The 18,803-nt window shown below is 43.2% G+C and overlaps 1 protein-coding gene across 1 annotated transcript in view; it reads left to right on the forward strand.

Moving 5' to 3' along the window:
- The first annotated feature begins 535 nt into the window (after window positions 1-535).
- The window catches only part of MAN2C1 (mannosidase alpha class 2C member 1), a 48,718-nt gene continuing 30,450 nt past the window's right edge, over window positions 536-18,803 (forward strand). Inside the window, exons 1-3 of the mRNA XM_075273683.1 lie at window positions 536-702; window positions 1,540-1,665; window positions 2,780-2,903. Coding sequence (XP_075129784.1) covers window positions 590-702; window positions 1,540-1,665; window positions 2,780-2,903 — 363 coding nt within the window. The 5' untranslated portion in view covers window positions 536-589. The remainder of the gene's footprint in view (window positions 703-1,539; window positions 1,666-2,779; window positions 2,904-18,803) is intronic.

Below are 18,803 nucleotides of genomic sequence, written 5' to 3' on the forward strand. Positions count from 1 at the left end.
CAGCCTGCTCCCCATGTCCTCCAGTATTTCTCAGCCTGCACCCCATGTCCTTTATTTCTCACAGCCTGCACCCCATGTCCTCCTGTAATTCTCACACAGCCTGCACCCCATGTCCTCCTGTAATTCTCACACAGCCTGCTCCCCATGTCCTCCAGTATTTCTCAGCCTGCACCCCATGTCCTTTATTTCTCACAGCCTGCACCCCATGTCCTCCTGTAATTCTCACACAGCCTGCACCCCATGTCCTCCTGTAATTCTCACACAGCCTGCTCCCCATGTCCTCCAGTATTTCTCAGCCTGCACCCCATGTCCTTTATTTCTCACAGCCTGCACCCCATGTCCTCCTGTATTTCTCACACATCCTAGACCCCCATATCCCCCTCTTGCTCGTACACACAGCCTGTACACTGTACCTCTCTCTACACAATCCACAATTGCCCCGCCCGTAAGTGTCTGATCACATGATCATGACGTCACCAGAGGTCCTTTTAGTCTACTAGGAAGTAGCTTGTGTGCCCTGTCCTCTCAGCATAGCAGGCAGCACCTGAGTTTACTCGTTACATTCTAGCATCTGTGCAGTGCAGGAGCTATGGAGGAGCCGCCATCCCAGCGCCTGGTGCTGAAGAACAGGAGGGCGACTCTAGAGCGAGTGGAGAAGTTTCTGTCCGAGCTGTACTTCACTGACTGTAACCTGCGGGGGAGGTGAGCAGTGCAGCTGTGGTAGTCACTTCCTCTCCTCCACACCGGGGCTGCTAGAGGTGTATAAGTGTTGTATACATACATGTATAGCTAGATGGGTCTGGGACAGATTGTTAGACTATACATGCTGCGTATAGGCTGAAACACCCAAACAATTCAATAAAGATATAAAGCAGGTGCAGTTACCATCTGATCCCCAACATTAGAATTACCATCAAGATAAATAAGAGTTACTGGAAAGATAAAGATCTGACTATTGGAACTGTCATAGTCCGCGCCTCTGACAAAAAGACCCAGTTATCACTATAATAAATCCGACTTATTCTCTATTTGATCTATATCAGGATTCACCATATTAACAGTAATGTATACCCCCTGTCTCCTGCTCAAGACCCCCACTATTTGCTGAAGTCATTCTGGAATCCTGTTCACTATACCCTCATCAGAAACAAATATTTACACTGCGACTCCCCCCAGCTGGCAGAAGATCACAGGGACTCCCTGCAGAGTCCTTATAAAATATTTTGTATACTGACCGCTGGCACCTAGCATCACACTTTTGCCTGATGCATCTGTCAGAATTTAATATATTAATGACATATTTCTCACGTGCTCATATATACATGCTGTATGTGTGGCTGATTGTATATAGCATTAAATAATTTTCAGTCCAGCAAGCGTTTTCCCAACTTGGATTAGTGTTTTATTTTACACTTGCTCAACATTATCTGGTTTTTTTTTATAGTGTTTTTTACACAAATGTGCACAATCTGCAACAGATTTCTATACACTGTCACCTAATTCTACATTACAGTTTTTTGAATTGTCAATATTTTCCAGATTATATGGGCTGACATGTCCAGTGGATTCTCTCTCCTACTTTCTAACAGAGAAGAGGATTTCATATGACGAAGCTGTGAAAAGTGACTTTCAAACTGCTCATGTTGGACAAACCTTTGGTCCTACGTAAGTATAATAAAATGTCAAAAATTTATTGGATTTAATTATTAACTTAATGTGTTAACGGCTGCGTGTAGATGTTTAGATGCATTTTGGATAAACTTACACAAATATACTCTTTTTTTTTTTTTTTTTTTGGTTGTATTTTTGCCTATTTCCTTGTAAAGTGTATAGTATCAAGCCTGATTGTTGCAGGGTCCAGGTATTGATCTCCCATTGATCAGATATTAATGACCTATTCTGAGAGTAGGCCACCAAAGAAAGTACTCTTTAAGGACAATCCTCATCTGCATCAAAAGCTCCTTTAGGAGCCTCCATAGAAGATTCTGTTGTGTTGGGGATTCTCTTTTTTTTCTGTCAAAAAATGAACAATGTGGTAGAACCTGACAGGTGCCATTATAAGTCCTCACAGTCCATCGTGAAATGGATCTAGTTTTGTTTTTTGTTTTATATCAGACCCATTTTATTATTATTGTTTATTTATATAGCACCATTAATTCCATGGTGCTTTACATTTGGGGGTTTATATACAATACACAAAATATACAGGTAGATATAATATTAACAGTGACCGACTGGCACGGTGGGGTAGGGGACCCTGCCCGCGAGGGCTTACAATCTATGGGTGAAGGGGGTAGAGAAAGAAGGAGAGGGGGAGACAGTTCAGATGGTGGTGTGGTGATAGTGTTATTGGAGGTTGTAGGCCTTCCTGACTAGGTGAGTCTTCAGGGCCTTCATGAAGCCTGTGATTGTGGGGGTCAGTCTTATGTGTCTTGGTAGGGAGTTCCAGAGTATGGGGGATGCACGGGAGAAATCTTGGAGGCGGTTTTGTGAGGAGCGGATGAGAGCAGAGCGGAGTCGGAGGTATTTGGAGGATCTGAGGTTACGTGTGGGCAGGTAGCGGGAGATGAGGTCAGAGATATATGGAGGGGACAGGTTGTGGATGGCTTTGTATGTTAGCGTTAGTAGCTTGTTAAAGGGTCTATCACAGTATGGGAGGAATACATCATGTTTTACATATTCAATTTCAAGTGAAAATGGCTTCAAAAATACTTTCAAGAAGAGCTCTTATTTTGCAATTCATTTAACATGACCATTAATGTGTTTTATTTTCTTTGAGATGGTGGACCTGTTGGTTTAAAGTCCAGATTATCATCCCTCAGGAATGGTCTGGAAAGGAGGTTCATCTCATATGGGAAAGCGATGGCGAGGGAATGGTGTGGAAAGATGGCATGCCAGTCCAGGTGAGACATGGTTCAACACACATTTCTAGAATTGTGACCAGGTCTGCATACATAAACTTCCAATGGTCTTCAGTATTAATAACTGACACTAAGATTAGGCTACTCGGTGACTCTGGCCTTGACTGCCATCACGCAAGAAAAGTTCTCCGTGTTGCCCTGCAACTCACTCCACTTTTACTAATTTTAGTTGTAGTCCTGAGGGAGCAGTAACTTCTATTTCTAGTAGCAAGACATCACTGCAGGTATTTTTTATGATTAAATGTTGCAGCACCCTAATGTACATTAGTGAAGGAGTTGTAGGCTGACACAGTGATCTTTGGTTGTCATGTCCAAAGTTGCCATGTAACCTTAGCCTATAATATAATGCACATTTTTTCTTCTTTGAAGCAACTTCAATGTTTCTTATACATAAAGAAATAGGGTATATCTCGTTACTAGGTTTGAGTGATCGGGATTGGGAAAGATCGAATCCCGATCGGCGATTGAGCAAATTTCACGATCAGGATTGGCTGGAAAATGATCAGAAATCGGATTTTAAAATCGATCCTGAAATCTCAAGATCGGCTCAACCACAGTCATAGGTGATTAGCGTTAAGGCCCTGTTCACACGTGGAGCGGATTGGCGGATTTTGGTCCTCAGAGTGATGCGGGAAGCCATGTCATAATAGGGCCAAAATGTGCCTGCCACGACTGTCGTGGCTTCCCCCTCCGGAGTAGGCTCAAATGAATGGGCCTAGACCAGAGGGTGCTGCCGCGAGGCAGACGCCGGGGCTGAATCAGCCCCAGAGTCCGCCTTAAGAAAGGGCAGCTTGTTTCTTTTTTCCGTGAGCGGCAAACTGGCGGTTTAGATAGACCTCCATTGTGAGGGGGCGGATTATGACGTGGATTCAGTGCCATAATCCACCCCCTCTTTCCCCGTGTGAACGGAGCCTTACAGTACTGGTGTCCATAGTGTGGTAATACTGTGGTCAGTGGAGCTCCCCCAATCCAATTCATCAGACCAAAGGCCTGGTGCACAAGATCCTGGGGATCCTTTTGAGGAGGGGGCTGTAGTCAATCGTTCAGTTAGCCCCTCTAACGCTGGCCATGGCGTTGTCTTCTATTTCCAGGTGTAGTAGCAGCTGTGTGACCTCTATGTAACATATTATAATACACACCTCAGCTGCTGCAGAACCACTTTGACTCTTGTAGTGTACAATTTTATTGGCTATAGTTCTTATATAAATATTCTGTACTCTGACTGAAAGAATGTAACATAACAATATAATTAATATTTTAAATATATTTTATTCAATGATGGAATTGTATCCCGTTGAGGACATAGCGCCACCATATTTATTTGTATTAGGAACAATTTAGAAGGAAGCCAATTAACCTATCAGTATATTTTTGGCGTGTGGGAGGAAACCGGAGTACCCGGAGGAAACCCACGCAAACACGGGGAGAACATACAAACTCCATGCAGGTGTTGGCCTTGGTCATATTTTTTTTCATGACCCCAGCGCTGCCAGGCAACAGTGCTAACCACTGAGCCACCGTGCTGCCCAGAATTAAACATAAGATGTTTTGATGGAAGATAGTGATGTCACTTTCTACAGGTCTTGTGAGTGACTTCTTCCATGTGCTGCGATCTTGGCTGTTCTTTATGATGGAGGATAGTGGTCACTGATGGTCCTTTTAGTTTTGGTTTAGGAGAACCATCTTGTTGTGACACTTGCGACACTTGTATGTCTCGGTGTCGAGAGAAAGTGTCCAACGTCCAACTCTAGGGTGAGAGACAAAGCATATATTAAGACAGACCTTAAAAAAATGCACAAACATATCCCCACATAAAGCTGTATGTTACCTGGATTGGCACCCTGAGCACTGGTAGACCACCTTGTAGTGGATCTCATAGTTGTGGTATTTGGTGATGGGTGGGAGCTCAGGTAGAGCTAGTTTGGCCATGGCACAGTGAAATTGCCATAGCATGCCGTGGACAAGATCTTTTACTCCATCAATGAGCCAGCAGGCAGCATGACACATCTCGTGTATGAGTGTGTCCCGAAGTCGTTCTGAAGACAAAGGAGGATACACTTACAGTCAGAAGGAAAGACACAAGGACATTGTATGTGCAGCAAATCTATAAGATGTACATGACATGGAACCTACCTGCAGAATCGCAGACTTTATCTGATAATTCGATGACGGCGTAGCGTTCCCCGTTTCTTCGAAGAAAGGTGGTGCGACCAGCTGCTATTTTCAGCCTTTTATTCCAGCTTATCTTTAAGTCATCAGGAAGCTACAGAAGAAGGAAGAATAAGATGTAAAGAACTATATATACTAGATACAATACAATAACCCAAACCCTTCATTCACTACGCCCACATATCGCCCTATACCCGGCTGCTTGTTATAAATAAATACCTGGTTCTCAAAGACAATTTGGTTATAAAACCTGTAGAGTCGTCTTATCAGCTCCTGTTTGTTCTTATGGAAGTGTGTGACATATTTGGATGTGGTTTTAAACAGATCATTGAGGAAACAGTCATTGGTGGGATGCTCCTGTATCCTGGTCACAAAACATAAGAGGATCACACATCAATAATAAGAATATTAGAAGAAAATATCCAACATGTGAAAACACACCTAACAGCTTAGCTGAGAATATACAAATAACACTGCCACGTAGTGACCAGATAATATGAAGCACATAACATGGTTATATAGAAATACACTACCTTGCTGTCTGTACATCCACAAAGCTGTAACAGGGAGAATTTGGCTCTGGAAAATGAAACAAATATCATCATTTACTTCTATGTAATTCAGGTTTCTTCTCACTTAGTCTAATCTCTTATTTTACTGGAAGGAGTTTATTGTATTTCTAGAAGTTTTCTTAGATACCTGAATCTATGTAATGCAGGTGGGGACCAGAGTAACCACCATCATCGTCATCATCCTCAAGGCTCCTCGGAGACCTTGGAATTAGTGGTTGAGTCTGGAATAAAGAAACATAAAGACACAAACGCTTAGAATGAAGGGAAAGAAGCAATATACCAGTGTACGACATAATGCAGCATCCACTGATCCCAGCCAGAGCCCTGGGCCATAGACCTGACTGTAGAGAAGTCAGCGCTCACCTGATTCTCACCACTGTGGCTGTCCTCTGTGTCGGACGCAATAACTTTGCAGCGCTTTTTAGTGACCGGAAACTATGAAGGAAAACAAACATTTGTAATCACAATTCACCATATTAAATAAAATATATTCTCATTGTTCTGTGTAATTGTAGAATCTGCCTGGTGTTGTATATGGTATAAGGCAATGTATTTGTCCTGGGGTACAACAGAGGATCCTCTAGGCCAAGTGGAACCACCCGGCCCTATAATATGGGCTAAAATAGCCCATGGGCATCATCATGGCGTTACCCCCATTATGGGCACTGCTATATAACAGGTACATTTGTTTGGGCATTATCATCAGTATAGCATGAATACTAATATATGACTAGCGGAATATGTAATGATTTATGACTAGTACATTTATATTTTATCTGGTCATCCCAAGTTACCCCAGACTGACACCAGTATTAGGGAGAGAACATATACTGGTAGAACTGGTTTTATACCTGGGTCACTGCCTGTATACTAGACACTTGTTCAGACTATATGGATATAGTAAGACTTTATAGTACATGTATGAAATAGAAATATGTGCCATAGACAATGTATTGCAGAATTTGCCACTCACCAGGTTATCGCTGCTGCTGTCGTCTGTATCAGACTTGATGGAAAATTCGCGTTTTCGCTTATTTTCAGACATTTTGCTTAAATAAATCAGTGCAAAACTTTCACTCCACAAATTCTATTTCTCTCTCAGCGGATGTGGCCGGAACCAGAACTTTTATCATCACATCTTGTGTGACATCATGATGGCTTATTAGAACACTGATACTGTGACATCACTGTCAGGGAATACATACACACACGCACACATACAGATATATAATATATATATATATATATATATATATATATTATATTAAATATTCACGTCATGTTTTTTACATCTTTTTACTAGATCTATTGAATGGATGCAAAAAGCCAATCACATTGCGCAGAAATAATTCAGTTTTTTTTCCACATTGACTTCTATGTAAATGGAGGTTAAAAACTTAGTCTTATATATCTGTAATGCTTAATAATACACAATGGACTACATGTAATATATTTGTGCTTTCCATTTTAGCACATTGGAAATAGTTTCTTCTGTGCTGTAAGCCATATTTATTAACCACTAGCTTCTGCCCGCGACTTCATCTGCGGGTTGTTGGCGTTGATGATCCATCTATATTCAGCAAATTGTTGCCGTCAATAGTTTGCCTGGTCCGGCATATTCGCAGCTCGCAGGTTTTGCTGCTGCTGACCTTGTTCCGCACACTGTGCCTGTGATTGTTTCATCATCTCAGCAGCTCGCTGGGATGCCATATAATGAGCATGTTCTTGGTGTTGATGATCCGCCTGCTCCGGCGTTTCAACAGCTGTCAAGCTGGCCTGCCGCTGAACTCGTTCATTGAGCTGTGCATGGGATTGTTCTGGTATCTCAGCAGCTCGCTGAGACGCCATATAATGAGCGTGTTGTTGGCGTGGATGACCCGCATGCTCCGGCGTTTTGACAGCTTTCAAGCTGGCCTGCTGCTGAACATGTTTCTTGCACTGTGCCAGTGATAGTTCCGGCATCTCAGCACCTCGCTGGAACGTCATATAATGAGCGTGTTGTTAGTGTTGATGATCCGCCTGGTGCGGAGGTTTCGGCAGCTGTCAAGCTTGCCTGCTTAAGAACTCCTTCCTCACGCTGTGCCCGGGATTGTTCCGGTATCTCAGCAGCTCTCTGGGACACCATATAATGAGTGCGTTGTTGGCATCGATGATACCCCTCAGCTCCACTTGAGGAGAGCTCTGTGACCTCTGTCTTCCTTCATAGCTCTCGTCGTTTGCGACAAATTAGATTTTCTTTTTCCAGGCATGTTGAAAATTGGCAAACTGCCAATTTGGATTAAAGGTGTTTTCCCATCCAGTGCGTCAGCAACGCCTGGAGCAGATTAGATAATATGCAAATGCGTGAACACAAACCACTGAGGGTTAGCTGAGTGTTACACAGAGAGATAACAGACCTGACTTTATCAGAACCTGAGATAAGAGCAGTGTAATATAGTATGTGAACAAAAATTCATAACAGTTGTAAAGCCATGTCATTTACCAGGATAAAAGTAGGATAAGTATCCTATGTGTTAATCGAGGTTACAATCTATCTATGTGCCAAATTTCATTCAAATTCATGTAGCCGTTTTTGCGTGATTGAGGAACAAACATACAAACACACAAAATTTCACATTTATAATATTAGTAGTACAAAATTTCACATTTATAATATTAGTAGGATTTGTGCTATACACATCGGTTTGTAAAGTCTAAAGTAAGGGGGCGTTCACACTATCGTCGATGTCAGACAGCTAGTGTCCGCTGCTAATGTCCATGCAAAATCTTGTGCGGACATTAGCATTAGACACTAGCTGTGTCCATGACATTTTACATTGATTTAAATGGACATCGGGTGCATTCTTTTACTGTCCGTGGGTGTCCTTAAGTGTCCATTTCCAAAGATGTCCGACTTTTCAAGCGGACAGCAAAAACCTACATCATCATTCTCCAAAATGCAAACACAAGAACCTATGTCTCATTTGGCAAAAAAAAAAAAAAGACACCATAAACGGTTTTGTACACAGAATTATAAAAAAAAAAAGTTACTGGTATCTCAATATGATGATGCCACAAAATTTTAGATGTTTTTCAAAGTTTTTAATTTTGTTTCAAGTTATTAAAACATAAAAAATAACATTTTGGTATTGGGATAGCAGTGACCCGTAGAATATGCGCAATGTGGTATCTTTACCAGACACTAATAACAAAAAAAAAACAGAAATAAAATCCGTCATCTGTATTTTTTTCTCCAAATTTACCATACCTAGTTATGTCACTCACATACCTGACTCATTCAGACTCTGTGGCCACTGAGTCCATTAATTTGCCTTAGACGGCAGCCACTGTCTGTTTGGGCATGTGCCATTCCTTTGCCACAAGAAGTCTGAACGTATGATGCTTTTTATGATATCACTGACTCTGCTTTACTCCAGATACTCCACTAAATAGAGCTGGTCATGTGACTGAGAGTCAAAGGGTCAGCAGGGGAGGAATGAGACTTCTGCCTCCCTGCTGCATTCTGCAATGCTGATAACTGGGGTAGTGGGAGGCCCTTCTACACGGTATGCATGGTTATTAGGGTTGAGCGAGCGGGATCGGAAAAGATCGGATCCCAATCGGTGATAGAGCAAATTTCACGATCGGGATCGGCTGGAAAATGATGAAAAATCGGATTTTAAAATCGATCCTGAAATCTCAAGATCGGCTCAACCCAACTGTATATATAATATACAATTAGGATTGAGTGATCGGGAAAGATCGGGTCCCGATCAACGATGGAGCAAATTTCATGATTGGGATCGGCTGGAAAATTATCGAAAATCGGATTTTGAAATCTCAAAATCGGCTCAACCCTACTGTATATATAATATACAATTAGGGTTGAGTGATCGGGAAAGATTGGATTCCGATCGGCAATAGAGCAAATTTCACGATCGGGATCAGCTGGAAAATGATCGGAAATCGGATTTTAAAATCGATCCTCAAATCTCAAGATCGGCTCAACCCTACTCGTTACCCAGCATTACAAAATGTTCTTTGTGTAGGAAAGCGAATAAAGAATGGATAGTCAGGATTCTGGGTTAAATGGGTTTTCTGGCCTTCTCACAGTAGCGTCTATTGTGCTGTACTCTGAGAGAAGGAGTGGTTTACCGCCCAGTGATGGCGTTTGGACTAGTACTATCAGGAGGGGAGGGGGGCGTTCCTCATCGCTCTCGCAGTACAGCGCTATAGACGCTACCGTGAGGAAGGGAGTTCCTGACTGACTGTCAAATGCCCTTCTGACAGTTAAGAGCTACGGTACCGGCACCAATAGCTCTTCACCAGGGGCAGAGAACGTGAAAGCTGATAATAATAATAAATAATAATAATAATACATGTTATTTATATAGCGCCAACATATTCCGCAGCACTGTACAATTTTTAGGGTTCAAATACAGACAGAAAGATACATTACAAAGAAAGTCATTTCACACAATGGGACTGAGGGCCCTGCTCGCAGGAGCTTACAATCTATGAGGTAGAGGAGGATAATGCGCTGAATATAGCGGAGGGTATTTTTCTGTTTAACCCCTTCCCGACATGCGCCGTAATAGTACGGCGCATGTCGGGTCTGTAACCCGGACCGATCGGAGGCATTAACCCCTCCGGCGCTGAGGACAAAGGCGCCGGAGGCGCCATTTTCCCGGTGGCGCATGGGCGCCGCCATTTTGCCGGTGATCGCCGGCTCCTGGAGCATGCTCCAGGGCCGATGTCACGTTGCCATGACAGCCGGGAGCCTGTACAAGGCTCCCAGGCTTGTCTGCAAATTGTCTCTTTTGCAGGCTGGTCTATGCAGCCTGCAAAAGAGAGGATGATTTTTTGCAATGCATTAGCATTGTAATGCATTGCATTAGTGATCAGACCCCCTGGGGATCAACACCCCTAGGGGGGTCTGATAAATGCAAAAAAAAAAAAAAAAAAAAAAAGTAAAAAATAAAAATAAAAAAAATATAAAAAGTATTAAAAGTTCAAATCACCCCCCTTTCCCTAGAACACATATAAAAGTAGTTAAAAACTGTGAAACATATACATATTAGGTATCCCCGCGTCCGAAATCGCCTGCTCTACTAATCTATAAAAATATTTTTCCTGTTCGGTAAACGCTGTAGCGGGAAGAATAGTCAAAATTGACAAACCGCCGTTTTTTCACTGTTTTGATTCTGATAAAAATTTGAATAAAAAGTGATCAAAGCAGGAACATTTCCCGAAAATGGTAGAACTAAAAAGTACACCCGGCCCCGCAAAAAAAGACGCCCTATGCATCCCCGTACACTTACGTATAAAAAAGTTATGGCCGTCGGAATATGGCGACTTTTAGAAAAAAAAAATTTCAACACAGTTTTGGATTTTTTTTAAGGGGTCAAAATGTAAATAAAACCATATAAATTTGGTATCCCTGGAACCGTACCGAAACACAGAATATAGGGGACATGTCATTTTGGCTGCACAGTGAACGCAGTAAAACCGAAGCCCGTAAGAATGTCGCAGAAATGCATTTTTTCTTCAAATCCACCCCATTCTGAATTTTTTTCCAGCTTCCCAGTACATTATATAGAATAATTAATGGTGGCATCATGAAGAAAAATTTGTCCCGCAAAAATTAAGACCTCATAGGGCTCTGGGAGCGGAGAAATAAAAAAGTTATGGGGTTTAGAAGGAGAGGAGTCAAAAACGAAAATCAAAAAATGCCATCGGCGGGAAGGGGTTAATACAGGCATTATTTACCTTAGCCTGTGAATCGAGATTTTTTTTCTATGCACTTTATTGATGCGCTATGATGTTGAGACATTGATATCAGATTATATATTATATACTTCCACATAAAAAACGAATGTGAAGTATGTTGTTTCTCATAGCATCAATACCCAGATTGGTCATTAGAGATTAACCTCATTTATTTGATATTTTCACATATATTTACACATATTTTCACATAATATTTTTCACATAATAGTTTTCAAATAATATAACTGCATATGAGGTCTCTTTTGTGCCAGCTGTCTGAAGTTTTGACTCCCCAGTTTTCTGAGACTAGTGTGGAGAGAACTTTCATTAATAAAGTATTGAGTTTTATTCTATACCCATTTCGGAAGTGACTGATCCACACATTTTACTATTGAATTTTTTTTACACTATTTAAAAGATTTTTGTTTACTGTTTTGGTGTATTACAATAGACAACCAAAATATTTGTCCTGTGAATAGCCCCCTATTCACAGACACATCTGATTTCACATAGGGTTAGTGAATATAAGGAGAAGCAAAGCAGCCTAATAAGTGAAGTAGGCGACAGACTTATTTAATAAGACGTATTACAGGACTTCTTATGTGCACATGTACCATTTATTTATGAAAAGCAGTTGTATAATTGGAGGTATGCATTAATTATGTATTAAACATGAAGAAAAAGATGTCCGGCAGCTCTCCGATAAAATATAACTTTTAATGAAAAAATGTCATAAAATAACAAAAAATTGACATAGCACAGAAAAAAAGAAAAATGAAAACCCCCTAAAAACGCAGACGCGTTTCGGAACGAGATGTTCCTTCCTCAGAGCGTGTTTTTAACAATCTGACCTGAGTATATATAGCTAGTAGAGATGAGCGAACAGTGTTCTATCGAACTCATGTTCGATCGGATATTAGGCTGTTCGGCATGTTCGAATCGAATCGAACACCGCGTGGTAAAGTGCGCCATTACTCGATTCCCCTCCCACCTTCCCTGGCGCCTTTTTTGCTCCAATAACAGCGCAGGGTAGGTGGGACAGGAACTACGACACCGGTGACGTTGAAAAAAGTAGGCAAAACCCATTGGCTGCCGAATACATGTGACCTCTAATTTAAAAGAACAGCGCCGCCCAGGTTCGCGTCATTCTGAGCTTGCAATTCACCGAGGACGGAGGTTTCCGTCCAGCTAGCTAGGGCTTAGATTCTGGGTAGGCAGGGACAGGCTAGGATAGGAAGGAGAAGACAACCAACAGCTCTTGTAAGAGCTAAATTCCAGGGAGAAGCTTGTCAGTGTAACGTGGCACTGACGGGCTCAATCGCCGCAACCCAGCTTTCCCAGGATCCTGAATGGAATACACTGTCAGTGTATTCCCGTATACCCGATATATACCCCGATACCCGTTCCAACGGTGTGCCCCCCCACCTTCACCCCAGAAATACCCTGCAAGTCCCCTAGCAATAGAATTGGGGCTATATACACCCACAATTTTTACTACTGGTATACAGTGCCATTGTCTGACTGGGAATTCAAAGAATATATTGGGAATACAAATACCCTCATTTCTTGCTACTGCCATATAGTGCCAGTTTCTGACTGGTAATTCAAAGAATATATTGGGGTTACGTGCACCCACAATTTTTACTACTGGTATACAGTGCCATTGTCTGACTGGGAATTCAAAGAATATATTGGGAATACAAATACCCTCATTTCTTGCTACTGCCATATAGTGCCAGTGTCTGACTGGGAATTCAAAGAATATATTGGGGTTACGTGCACCCACAATTTTTACTACTGGTATACAGTGCCATTGTCTGACTGGGAATTCAAAGAATATATTGGGAATACAAATACCCTCATTTCTTGCTACTGCCATATAGTGCCAGTTTCTGACTGGTAATTCAAAGAATATATTGGGGTTACGTGCACCCACAATTTTTACTACTGGTATACAGTGCCATTGTCTGACTGGGAATTCAAAGAATATATTGGGGTTATAAATACCCTCATTTCTTGCTACTGCCATATAGTGCCAGTTTCTGACTGGTAATTCAAAGAATATATTGGGGTTACGTGCACCCACAATTTTTACTACTGGTATACAGTGCCATTGTCTGACTGGGAATTCAAAGAGTATATTGGGAATACAAATACCCTCATTTCTTGCTACTGCCATATAGTGCCAGTTTCTGACTGGTAATTCAAAGAATATATTGGGGTTACGTGCACCCACAATTTTTACTACTGGTATACAGTGCCATTGTCTGACTGGGAATTCAAAGAATATATTGGGGTTATAAATACCCTCATTTCTTGCTACTGCCATATAGTGCCAGTTTCTGACTGGTAATTCAAAGAATATATTGGGGTTACGTGCACCCACAATTTTTACTACTGGTATACAGTGCCATTGTTTGACTGGGAATTCAAAGAGTATATTGGGAATACAAATACCCTCATTTCTTGCTACTGCCATATAGTGCCAGTTTCTGACTGGTAATTCAAAGAATATATTGGGGTTACGTGCACCCACAATTTTTACTACTGGTATACAGTGCCATTGTCTGACTGGGAATTCAAAGAGTATATTGGGAATACAAATACCCTCATTTCTTGCTACTGCCATATAGTGCCAGTTTCTGACTGGTAATTCAAAGAATATATTGGGGTTACGTGCACCCACAATTTTTACTACTGGTATACAGTGCCATTGTCTGACTGGGAATTCAAAGAATATATTGGGGTTATAAATACCCTCATTTCTTGCTACTGCCATATAGTGCCAGTTTCTGACTGGGAATTCAAAGAATATATTGGGGTTACGTGCACCCACAATTTTTACTACTGGTATACAGTGCCATTGTCTGACTGGGAATTCAAAGAATATATTGGGGTTATAAATACCCTCATTTCTTGCTACTGCCATATAGTGCCAGTTTCTGACTGGTAATTCAAAGAATATATTGGGGTTACGTGCACCCACAATTTTTACTACTGGTATACAGTGCCATTGTCTGACTGGGAATTCAAAGAGTATATTGGGAATACAAATACCCTCATTTCTTGCTACTGCCATATAGTGCCAGTTTCTGACTGGTAATTCAAAGAATATATTGGGGTTACGTGCACCCACAATTTTTACTACTGGTATACAGTGCCATTGTCTGACTGGGAATTCAAAGAATATATTGGGGTTATAAATACCCTCATTTCTTGCTACTGCCATATAGTGCCAGTTTCTGACTGGTAATTCAAAGAATATATTGGGGTTACGTGCACCCACAATTTTTACTACTGGTATACAGTGCCATTGTCTGACTGGGAATTCAAAGAGTATATTGGGAATACAAATACCCTCATTTCTTGCTACTGCCATATAGTGCCAGTTTCTGACTGGGAATTCAAAGAATATATTGGGGTTACGTGCACCCACAATTTTTACTACTGGTATACAGTGCCATTGTCTGACTGGGAATTCAAAGAATATATTGGGGTTATAAATACCCTCATTTCTTGCTACTGCCATATAGTGCCAGTTTCTGACTGGTAATTCAAAGAATATATTGGGGTTACGTGCACCCACAATTTTTACTACTGGTATACAGTGCCATTGTCTGACTGGGAATTCAAAGAGTATATTGGGAATACAAATACCCTCATTTCTTGCTACTGCCATATAGTGCCAGTTTCTGACTGGGAATTCAAAGAATATATTGGGGTTACGTGCACCCACAATTTTTACTACTGGTATACAGTGCCATTGTCTGACTGGGAATTCAAAGAATATATTGGGGTTATAAATACCCTCATTTCTTGCTACTGCCATATAGTGCCAGTTTCTGACTGGTAATTCAAAGAATATATTGGGGTTACGTGCACCCACAATTTTTACTACTGGTATACAGTGCCATTGTCTGACTGGGAATTCAAAGAGTATATTGGGAATACAAATACCCTCATTTCTTGCTACTGCCATATAGTGCCAGTTTCTGACTGGGAATTCAAAGAATATATTGGGGTTACGTGCACCCACAATTTTTACTACTGGTATACAGTGCCATTGTCTGACACGGAATTCAAAGAATATATTGGGGTTATAAATACCCTCATTTCTTGCTACTGCCATATAGTGCCAGTTTCTGACTGGTAATTCAAAGAATATATTGGGGTTACGTGCACCCACAATTTTTACTACTGGTATACAGTGCCATTGTCTGACTGGGAATTCAAAGAGTATATTGGGAATACAAATACCCTCATTTCTTGCTACTGCCATATAGTGCCAGTTTCTGACTGGGAATTCAAAGAATATATTGGGGTTACGTGCACCCACAATTTTTACTACTGGTATACAGTGCCATTGTCTGACTGGGAATTCAAAGAATATATTGGGGTTATAAATACCCTCATTTCTTGCTACTGCCATATAGTGCCAGTTTCTGACTGGGAATTCAAAGAATATATTGGGGTTACGTGCACCCACAATTTTTACTACTGGTATACAGTGCCATTGTCTGACTGGGAATTCAAAGAATATATTGGGGTTATAAATACCCTCATTTCTTGCTACTGCCATATAGTGCCAGTTTCTGACTGGTAATTCAAAGAATATATTGGGGTTACGTGCACCCACAATTTTTACTACTGGTATACAGTGCCATTGTCTGACTGGGAATTCAAAGAGTATATTGGGAATACAAATACCCTCATTTCTTGCTACTGCCATATAGTGCCAGTTTCTGACTGGGAATTCAAAGAATATATTGGGGTTACGTGCACCCACAATTTTTACTACTGGTATACAGTGCCATTGTCTGACTGGGAATTTAAAGAGTATATTGGGAATACAAATACCCTCATTTCTTGCTACTGCCATATAGTGCCAGTGTCTGACTGGGAATTCAAAGAATATATTGGGGTTACGTGCACCCACAATTTTTACTACTGGTATACAGTGCCAATTTCTAACTAGGAATTCAAAATGCGCAAGGCTCCCGGAAAGGGACGTGGACGAGGCCGTGGGCGAGGTCGGGGGAATGGTTCTGGGGAGCAAGGTAGCAGTGAAGCCACAGGGCGTCCCGTGCCTACTCCTGTGGGGCAGCAAGCATTGCGCCACTCCACAGTGCCAGGGTTGCTTGCCACATTAACTAAACTGCAGGGTACAAACCTTAGTAGGCCCGAGAACCAGGAACAGGTCTTGCAATGGCTGTCAGAGAACGCTTACAGCACATTGTCCAGCAGCCAGTCAGACTCTGCCTCCTCTCCTCCTATTACCCAACAGTCTTGTCTTCCTTCCTCCCAAAATTCCGAAGCTTTACAGAACAATAACCCAAACTGTCCCTGCTCCCCAGAGCTGTTCTCCGCTCCTTTCATTGTCCCTCAACCTGCCTCTCCACGTCACGATTCCACGAACCTAACAGAGGAGCATCTGTGTCCAGATGCTCAAACACTAGAGTCTCCTCCATCTCCGTTCGATTTGGTGGTGGATGACCAGCAACCCACCCTCATCGACGATGATGTGACGCAGTTGCCGTCAGGGCATCCAGTTGACCGGCGCATTGTGCGGGAGGAGGAGATGAGACAGGAGTTGGAAGAGGAAGTGGTGGATGATGAGGACACTGACCCGACCTGGACAGGGGGGATGTCAAGCGGGGAAAGTAGTGTGGATGTTGAGGCAGGTGCAGCACCAAAAAGGGTAGCTAGAGGCAGAGGCAGAGGTCAGCAGCTTAGGCGAAGCCAGGCCACACCCGGAATCTCCCAAGATGTTCCAGTTCGTACCCAGCCCCGAAAAACTCCCACCTCGAGGGCACGTTTCTCGAAGGTGTGGAGTTTTTTCAAGGAATGCGCCGAGGACAGATATAGTGTTGTCTGCACAATTTGCCTCTCGAAATTGATTAGGGGCTCTGAGAAGAGCAACCTGTCCACCACTTCAATGCGCCGTCATTTGGAATCCAAGCACTGGAATCAGTGGCAGGCAGCAACGGCAGGACAAAGGCCGCCTGCCGTTCACGCCACTGCCACTGCCTCTGCCACTGCCTCTGCCTCTGCCACTGCCACTGCTGACTGTGCTGGCGATGCACTCCAGAGGACGAGCCAGGACACCACTTCATCTGCCTCCGCCACTTTGTTGACTTCTACCTCATCCTCCCCTGGTCCTGTCTTATCTCCTTCTCCTGCACCATCAAAGGCACCATCAGGCGTTTCTTTACAACAACCCACCATCTCTCAGACATTGGAGCGGCGGCAGAAATACACTGCTAACCACCCACACGCGCAAGCCTTGAACGCCAACATCGCTAAACTGCTGGCCCAGGAGATGTTGGCGTTCCGGCTTGTTGAAACTCCCGCCTTCCTGGACCTGATGGCAACTGCGGCACCTCGCTATGCCGTCCCTAGCCGTCACTACTTCTCCCGGTGTGCCGTCCCCGCCTTGCACCAGCACGTGTCACTCAACATCAGGCGGGCCCTTAGTTCCGCGCTTTGCACAAAGGTCCACTTGACCACCGACGCGTGGACAAGTGCATGCGGACAGGGACGCTACATTTCACTGACGGCACACTGGGTGAATGTAGTTGAGGCTGGGACTGCTTCCCAAACTGGCCCGGTGTACCTCGTCTCCCCGCCTAACATTCCTGGCAGGGACACGAGAAGAACACCCCCCTCCTCCTCCTCCTCTACCGCCTCCTCCTCCGCCACCGCCTCCTCCTCCGCCACCGCCTCCTCCTCCGCTGTTAGATTGACCCCAGCTACGAGTTGGAAACGTTGCAGCACTGGCGTTGGTAGACGTCAGCAGGCTGTGCTGAAGCTGATCAGCTTGGGGGACAGACAGCACACTGCCTCCGAGGTGAGGGATGCCCTCCTCGATGAGACGGCAATATGGTTTGAGCCGCTGCACCTGGGCCCAGGCATGGTCGTTTGTGATAACGGCCGGAACCTGGTAGCAGCTCTGGAGCTTGCCGGACTCCAACATGTTCCATGCCTGGCCCACGTCTTCAACCTAGTGGTGCAACGTTTCCTAAAGAGCTACCCCAATGTTCCAGAGCTACTGGTGAAAGTGCGGCGCATGTGCGCCCACTTTCGCAAGTCGACAGTAGCCGCTGCTAGCTTAAAATCTCTCCAGCAACGCCTGCATGTGCCACAACACCGGCTTTTGTGCGACGTCCCCACACGCTGGAACTCAACGTTTCAGATGTTGAATAGAGTGGTTGAGCAGCAGAGACCTTTGATGGAATACCAGCTACAAAACCCTAGGGTGCCACAAAGTCAGCTGCCTCAGTTTCACATCCATGAGTGGCCATGGATGAGAGACCTTTGTGACATCCTACGGGTCTTTGAGGAGTCCACAAGGAGGGTGAGCTCTGAGGATGCGATGGTGAGCCTTACAATCCCG

Source organism: Leptodactylus fuscus, chromosome 5 (genome assembly GCF_031893055.1).
Source record: "Leptodactylus fuscus isolate aLepFus1 chromosome 5, aLepFus1.hap2, whole genome shotgun sequence".
NCBI lineage: Eukaryota > Metazoa > Chordata > Amphibia > Anura > Leptodactylidae > Leptodactylus > Leptodactylus fuscus.